This window comes from Hemibagrus wyckioides, linkage group LG17 (assembly GCF_019097595.1).
Source record: "Hemibagrus wyckioides isolate EC202008001 linkage group LG17, SWU_Hwy_1.0, whole genome shotgun sequence".
In the NCBI taxonomy this organism is placed as follows: domain Eukaryota; kingdom Metazoa; phylum Chordata; class Actinopteri; order Siluriformes; family Bagridae; genus Hemibagrus; species Hemibagrus wyckioides.
The window spans coordinates 11,084,348-11,092,746 of NC_080726.1; the positions used below are offsets into that span (position 1 = coordinate 11,084,348).

At 39.7% G+C, this 8,399-nt stretch overlaps 1 protein-coding gene across 1 annotated transcript; it reads right to left on the minus strand.

Moving 5' to 3' along the window:
* Window positions 1-5,327: 5,327 nt before the first annotated feature.
* Window positions 5,328-7,636, minus strand: lpar6a (lysophosphatidic acid receptor 6a). The gene has a single exon (XM_058414172.1). It carries the CDS (start codon window positions 6,852-6,854, stop codon window positions 5,727-5,729), a length of 1,128 nt encoding a protein of 375 aa, XP_058270155.1. The 5' UTR covers window positions 6,855-7,636; the 3' UTR covers window positions 5,328-5,726.
* Window positions 7,637-8,399: the final 763 nt, after the last annotated feature.

Sequence of the window (8,399 nt, forward strand, 5' to 3'; positions counted from 1 at the left end):
TTCATGTGTTACATTAACATTGTGTTTCCACATGAGACAATCAGTGTTTGCCTACTACAGGATGCTGAGCTGTAAATATTTACCATGTTCCAGATCAGAGCATCCATTACTGAGCTGTGATTAGAACTGATGGATGGATTGAGATCTGGGAAGCAGAGCATTTCTTGACAATACTTTCATTAGGCTTTTATCATTATTTTCAAGATCACAAGAAAAGGGAGTATATACTGTACCAGATCCACTGAAACATCTGCCCGACCCTTAAAACCATTACCAAGCAGTGATTATATAACGAGACAACCATTATAGACTGAATGTTTATTTGGTAAACAAGTAAACAAAACACATAATTTGTAAAAACCGACATAATCTAATTTTTTTTTTTGACTTACAGGTGCCAGAAGCCAGATTAGTCAAAAAAGCTAATTGTAAAATACAGTTTTGGCATATATGGTATGACATCTGCCATTATTGAGGATCCTGAGGCATCCAGAGATGGACCAGCTTCAGCTAGGTTCTGCTTCGTGAGGATTTGGGTGTATCAAAGCAACGCTGCCAGCCCTATGTGGACTTCGAGGACGACAACAACCTCCTAATTAATACACACACTAACATGCTACATATGCTGTATCTGCATCACACTGTACACTGTACATAACTGCAGAAATGATATTGTTCATAATCACACTCTTCAGTGTTTAGAATAATTTATAATCACCCAAATGAGGATGAGGTTCCCTTTTGATTCTGGTTCCTCTCAAGGTTTCTTCCTCATACCATCTAAGGGAGTTTTTCCTTGCCACAGTCGCACACAGGCTTGCTCACTAGGGATGATTTTGTCTAACATCTAGGACTTTTTGTTACTATGTTCTGTAAAGCTCATTGTTAAAAACGCTATACAAATAAAATTGAATTGAATTGAATTGCATATTTGCTTCCACTGTCTAATGCTTTTTAGAGCTTACTAAGGCAGTAGAGGAAAGGAAGGAAAAGTGAGCACCACTTGACGAAAACAATCTCCATGCCTGGCTTTGCAGCTTACAGCTCTGTTCATCTCTAAGCTGCAGTTCCTGTCACATGACCATTCAAACAGGGCCAAAGGTAGCTGTGAAACTAAAGCCTGTAGCCTAGAGCTTGTTTCAGCCCATCCAGTATGAACCTCTGTTCCAAGCCTGCTTACTCAGCTGGTCTATCTCACAGCAAGTTCATGTCAATAAACCCCCTATAATCTCCTCTTAAAGATTAAAGAGAGACAAAAACAAAAAAACATGGCAAAGAATCACTGCTGAGATTTCTCACACAGAGGCCCCTTCTGTTTTTTTCTTGAACAGGGAGTGTCCAGAATGCTCATATGTTGCTCTTTGATGGCCGTGATGCCCTTAGAGTTCAAAGGTCAGCGTCAGGTTCAGACTAGCCTTTGTGTTTGGAGACACAACCTTCCACACCCTTCACTTGTTGATAATGGTTCCAAGTAAGAATTCTGGCCCTGAATAAGACGACTCTACAGCTTTAAAAAAAAAATACCTAATAAATTATATACTGTCCATACAGCTTACTACAGCTGTGATATTTGATCTGCTGGCCAATAACTGAAATAAATTTGGAGGTTAACATATGATATTAATTTATTTCCTGAAAAGAAAAAACACAAAAAGTGACCCAGGGAAGGGTTATGGGCACCACTGATGCCATGGAGAGCAAAGGCTAGCCTGTCTGATCTGATTCCACAGAACACAAACTGCTGAAAAAATGATGACTGGCTATAATAAAGAGGTGTCAGAACACACAGCTTACATAGCCACAGCCCGCGTGCTGAGTGGTCTCAGTCTCAAACCTGTCTGGCTATTCTCTCTCAACAACAAGGCATTTGTGTCCCCAAAACTGCCACTCACTTTCTTTATTCTTTATTGCACCTTCTACAAACTGTTGTGCACGGGAATCCAAGGTCATAAGCAGTTTCTGAAATACATCTCGTTGATCCAGCCTGTCTGGCACCAACCATCATGCTACATCAAAATCAACGAGATCACATTTTTCCCATCCCGATGGCTAAACATTACCCGAAGGTTCTGGCCCATATCTGCACATTACACATATACACATTGTGCAGACCACAAACATAGGCTATTTGGCTATAAACAGAAGAGCATGCAAAGGTTTTCTTAAAGCCATGGAAAATATTCTGGTGAAAATTGCTCTAGTTCTGCAGAAACTCTATTGCTGCCTTTATTTAGACATTATAGGACGAGGGACAACATTGTTATTTTCTCAAGTTTAGGTCTCATCAGAGTATTTTTGGGCTGCAGATAATATTGAAAGCAGTGTTTAGTAAGACGAATGCACTCTTGGTGTTTATGCACTGTGTAGGTGTTGTGCAAACCACAAACATGCACAGCTTGCTGATGTAGGGAAGAACATGCAAAACCTTACAGACCGTCGTGTCAAAAATATTTGCAGCAGGCAGATGCATATGGATTTACATCAATTCATTTCAACATGGAGGTTTAACCCTATGTGTGTGGCAGCTTGTGAAAACCTTTCACATGGTGACAAATTTCTGAAAAATATGAAAGCTGGTTTAGACGATTAGAAAAACATCACCAGGTATTTTTTCTTATCTTCAACTAGACTTTTCACTGAACCTACACCCACTGAGCCCAGGAGATTTTCTGATTAAGTAAAAAAAAATGTCTGGCACCAACAAACATGTCCTCACTCTGACTTGCTCTTGAAGCTCTGTAACTGCATGACTTTTATGTATTGTGCTGCTGCCACATGACCGGCTGATGGGATAATTGCCTGAATGAGCAGGAGCAGAGGTGCTCTTATTAATGTGACTCTATATATTTCTATGCAAGTTAGGTATAATTGTGACTCCTGCTAATTTTGGACACAGTTGAGCACCAAAACTGTCCGACAGAATTTATTTTCTTATCACAAGTTTACATTAATCAATATTGTGTATAATTGTCAAAATATAACGTTTAAGTGTAGTGGCCAGTCGATTTCTTTTTTTTTTTTTTTACAAAAATCCCCATGTGGAACTTTACACATTTGCAAAGCACTAGAGCTGCAAGTAGAGGTTCCTTCCTGCAAAACCTTTGTAACAGGAAAGAAGACAAAAAAAAAAACCCCCACAAAACTCACAATTTGTGATACAATACTGGGGGGATGGTGTGGTTAAAATACTTTCTAAGGCAAAACCAAATTTTCTAACACTAAACCACCAAACCATACTTACTCACTGCTGATTTATGACTAATTAGTCAATAAAGAAACAGGGGTGATAAAGTCTCTATATTCAGAACACTGCCTTAGAGGCAATATTATAAATTGATGCTTAAAAATACTGTAGTAGACCAAGATAATGTAATAATTAGAAAGTTATACCAAAATGAATAGGAAATGAAGCATTACAGTCAGTAAGCACTTGACCTAAATCATCAGCATCCAACCACAATATTAGTATTTGTAAAATGTCACCTAAATGTTAAAGATCAGGCAGACTCCCGGCTCAGGCCTCCTACACACTTGTACTTTTTTTTTTTTTGTGCCAGAGCAGTGAATCAGTCTGATGGTCTGACCAAAACAGGATGATGATTTTTTTTCTTTCTATCACAGTCACAAATTCATATTGGGCTTGAATTTAATAGCCGTCTGAGTCACCTACATGCACTTGCACACCACAGTAGCCAACATAATAAGCCATAATTTCCATTTTCCATTTTTACTCACAAATGTCAATAGCAGGTGTTAAATCTGAGCACACAGGAAACATGACTACGCCACATACCGTGACTGCAGAAAGTATTCGTCTTGTAATGATGATCTGTTTTGCTGATGATCTTTCTCCTGCTGCTTTTGACAATAATTCTCTACTCTCTAGTTTACAGATCGATTTAAATGGTGTCCTCTGATTAAAAATCTGATAAGTATTTAACCCCCCCCCCCTTTTTTTAGCACTCTCAGGACTAGCATGTCATTTCCTTGAGCATTCATGCTAAATATGTGGTCATTTCAAAACCATCTAATGTACGGTTTCACTGTGAATATCTCTGACTTTCTCAGGTCTCATAAGGTACATAAAGATTTGACTTGAGTTCACTAGAAGGTATGTGAAAAATCCCAAGAGCTTTCAGAATAGACCAAATATAGTCCAACATCCATGTAACACCATTCCTGTTACTAACGATGGTGGTGGTAGCGTCATGCTCTCTTTTCAGCAGAAAGATTTGCTTTGAGGAATGAGAGAAAACAACAAGATTAAAATTGCACATATCTCATAGAGACATATATATAAAAGAGAATAGAAAGCTATAAATGGGAGTAGGGAGAAAGGTATAAATGGGGATGGGGATTAATACTCATCAATTAATAAGTGATTAGAGTTTTTCTATCTATCATCTATCTATCTATCTATCTATCTATCTATCTATCTATCTATCTATCTATCTATCTATCTATCTATCTATTCAATACTCAGGAGCAGAAAAAAGATCCCAATTTAAATTTGATGTTGCAACCCAGCCACAATCACATGACATGCATAATATTTTAGTTAAAGAACGCAGTGCACAGAAGACCCAGAAGATTTCTACACCTCTGTGTCAAGGGTTAAAATTTTTTCTCCCTTCTCTGGATGATGTGTATCTGTTTGAAGAGTTCTGCTGTTTCTGGCTTTAGTAGTCACCAAGAAGAAAGGCTGGCACTTCGCCAGTAGACACTCCCTTCCACTGTACAAGCATCAGAAAGCTAGTCATCTTCAATAAAACCCCCCCTCTCTATAGCAGACATATAACCGTGTTACTTTTTGTCAGCTCATAATAGAAAGAATTATTTAAAAAACATCCAGCGTAAATGTCGTTATCCTTGCTTTTAGTGAAGTGTGATTTACACTTTTGTTATAAGTATGTTACATATTCTGCTTCGTTTGAGGCATCTTCGTTAGAGACAAAAGGCCGCCAGTTTTCAGTATTAAACGTAGCCCAACTGACCAAATCGCCATATAACCCAGAGTTCATTCTGTTTATTCTATATTTGTGTTTCCTGATACACACCAGATATAAAACCATCTGGCTTTCATCATGGTGTACAAGAAAAGTAATACCCTATAACCCTGTATTATTTATATTTAAAATCTTTTTTTATTAAAATGTACACGTCACATAAAAAGAAACAGTGCATAAGAAAATGTAGCATAAAGTGCTATAAAGATTTGACACTATGACACATCAGGATGTTACGACTGGGATTTGTTAATGTTTCAAAAAAAAAAACAAAAAAACAAAAAACATTCAAAGACCAAATGATCAGTGGAGACTTGGAGCTAATTTTCATAGATATTTTTTAATACTGTTTAATACAATGCACTGATAAAATGCATGGAAGTGCACTGAAAGGTTTAACTACATGTAAGGTCTGTAATTGTCAGTAATCCTGCTCTCTGGTTTTCACAGTAAACTAATTACAGTTCATTAAAAAAGAAGCTTTGGAGTTAAATACTTTACTTTAGATGTTTTTATACATTCGGTACTGATATCATGCATATTTTGATGGGTGTAAAAGCACCATTCAGTAAGGTCCACTATCTGTTCTGATAAAATTGAAAGAAAAAAAAACAAAAAAACACACAGACTCTTCTGAATATTGTAGCAACAGTTAACCCTTAACTGTCCATTAACAGAACAGATCAGATATCCAACAGCTTAAAGAGTCTAGAAGTCTCCTTATGCAATGGACTCTTGCAGTGGATTGAAGAACATCTTGTTTTTAAGGGACCTCAGGCTGAAATTAAGACTGGAGCTTGTCTCTGTTTGCGTTGCTTCAGAGTACTTCATGCTATAGTTTGCATCTAATTGTGACTTCCTTCTTATAGAGTTTTGTATAGTTTCTGAAGTAAAATAGTAGACAATAGGGTCGAAGCAACAGTTGGTTACAGCTATGCACAAAGCAATTGGATAAATGGTCCTGACAACAGTTTCTGCTGCACAGCCTTCCAAGATTTTAGTGCGCACCAGTGAGTAAAACACGAGATTGACGTTATAGGGAATGAAACAGAAGCAGAAGATAATAAGGTGCACCATTATCATACGCAAGATCTTGGTCTTGTTAAGCTTCCCACCTTGAGTGACTGCCTGTGGCCTCCTCAGTGTCTGAAGAACCATTGCAGAACAGAAAACATTGAGGAGCAGTGGTATGAGGAAGCCTACGGTCTCTATGAAAATCACCACTTTGGATAGATGAGACTTCCACTGCTTGGAGGAGAAGTTCTCGAAGCAGAACCGGGCAGAGGAGTTGTTACTTTGGCGGGGGGTAGAGTCCAGCAAGAAGCCTGTTGGCAGGCTGCCTGAGAGAACCAGCACCCATACTGCTACACATACTATTTTAGCATTGCGCTTGGTCCGGAGCTCCCGCGAACGAAGAGGGTACACAATGGCCAAGAATCGGTCCACGCTGATGCAGGTGAGGAAAAGGATGCTGCCGTACATGTTTGTGTAGAACAGAGAGACCGACAGCTTGCACAGCAAACCACCAAATGGCCAATCTTGTCGGATAAAGTAAAAGACCCGCAGTGGTAGAGTGAGAACAAACAGCAGGTCTGAAACAACCAGATTCATCATGTAGGTGGTGGTTTCATTACGGACTTTCAGTGTGCAGGAAAAGATATACATGGCTATTACATTCATTATGAGTCCCACCACAAAGACAATGCTGAACACTGTGCTGTAGAGCGGATACTTGAATCTGTCATTCTTGGGGCACACAGTCAGGTTAGAAATGTTCCAGGGGTGGAAGCTTGTATTGTCCATCTGTAAGGTGGTGATGTTCATCCCTACAGGAACGAAAGCTATCATACCAGGGTTGAAATTATACAGCAGATATACTGTGGGGGAAATTCCCTTGATGCAGGATCCAGAATGAATGGTTGGTTGGACACAAAGCAAAAGGGAACAGAGGCATTCCTTTAAAGTGTCTTTGACCAAAATGCTCTTGCTGCCCGGAACACAGAGATCTCTTTCAAGTTCTTTCTTTCAGGGCAGCATGTGGTTGCAAGCATTTAAATGCTTCCCCTCAACATTCTTCAGGGGAGACACTGGGGTGAGTGCACTCTCTAGAGACAGGACACAAGCTGTAGCTTCCTCCTCACCTCCCCCCTTTCTTTACCCCGCTGCCCTTTGCGTATTCTCCCCAAAGGTAAGTAGCTTGCGTCGTACTCACTCAGAATCTCCTGCTCGGGCAACTCATCCGTGCAAATTCATTTAGTCCCGGAGAAACACGCAGAGCAAGTCAAAAGTCAACCATGGTAAAACATAGTCTGGTGAAATATACCTTCCTGAAGGCAAATCATTGCATGGATACGCTATATTATATCCAAAGTGATCCGGTAGCTGTTACTCCTTAGTGTGTTTTGAAATATTCCAAAACTTCAAGTAGTCTCTTTTGTTTTGTGCAATCACACAGCTGGTCCTGTTTAAGCAAAGACACGCTGAAAGCACCTGCAGACTACAACACACTGTGCTCCGGCAGCATGGATCCAACGCAGTGGCTCAGCATTACTCCCTGTGTGTGTACGGCAATGTGAACTCCCTACTTCTCTTCATAGAGTTTGGTGCTCCTGCCCCACCCCACCCCGCCTCCCTCTCTCTCGCTCTCTCTCGCTCTCTCTCTCACTTTCTCTCTCTCAGTATCTCTGCCTCCAACAGCCTGAGGAACATTCTGTCTTACAATGTTGAAAGTGTGTAGGGCGGGGGTGGGGTAATATGGGGCATTCGTTATCACGTCGAGTTCATTTCTTTGCTCTCTCCGTCCCCTTTACTCTACATCTATTACGTGGAATTTTGTTTTCTGTGCCATTATGTTTGGTCTAATATTCATATAATACATTTTTTATTATGTCCTGCTAGACATTTGAGAGTTGCTTGGAAGGAGCAGATCATTTGTATGATAATGTTTAGTCAAAAGAACATGTTTTCCTACCAGAGTGTGAAATTCCCTGGCAGCTTGCAAAGGAGAGTTTTTGACCACAATGACTTGTGTGTGGGCTGGAGTTCTGGAGTCACTGTGGTCACTGAGCTTTCGTAAGGAAGAGTTAAAAAACATGGGGTGGAGGGTAGACTTAATGATGCTTTGTTTGCAAGCTTTTGTATTTGTGGTATACTTTTGTCCTGCCACTTTGCTGAACTTTGCTCAAGTGAAAAGTTGGCTGCTTTCTTTGATGCTTTCCCCGCTGTCCACAGATCAATATGCTAAGCACAAGCTTTTGTTATTAATGACTTCAAGGGGGAGAAGGAGACAGCTGCTGATTTCTAATTATTTCACAGGCTGTTTGATGGCGAAGCTGCCTGGTGATTAGCTTTTAAATCAAGACGTAAAATTATTAAATGTATTATTTTACTTAT

Excerpts from the sequence above, each read along its gene's own strand:
- lpar6a (XM_058414172.1), bottom strand. The coding sequence starts at position 6,854 with ATGATAGCTTTCGTTCCTGTAGGGATGAACATCACCACCTTACAGATG.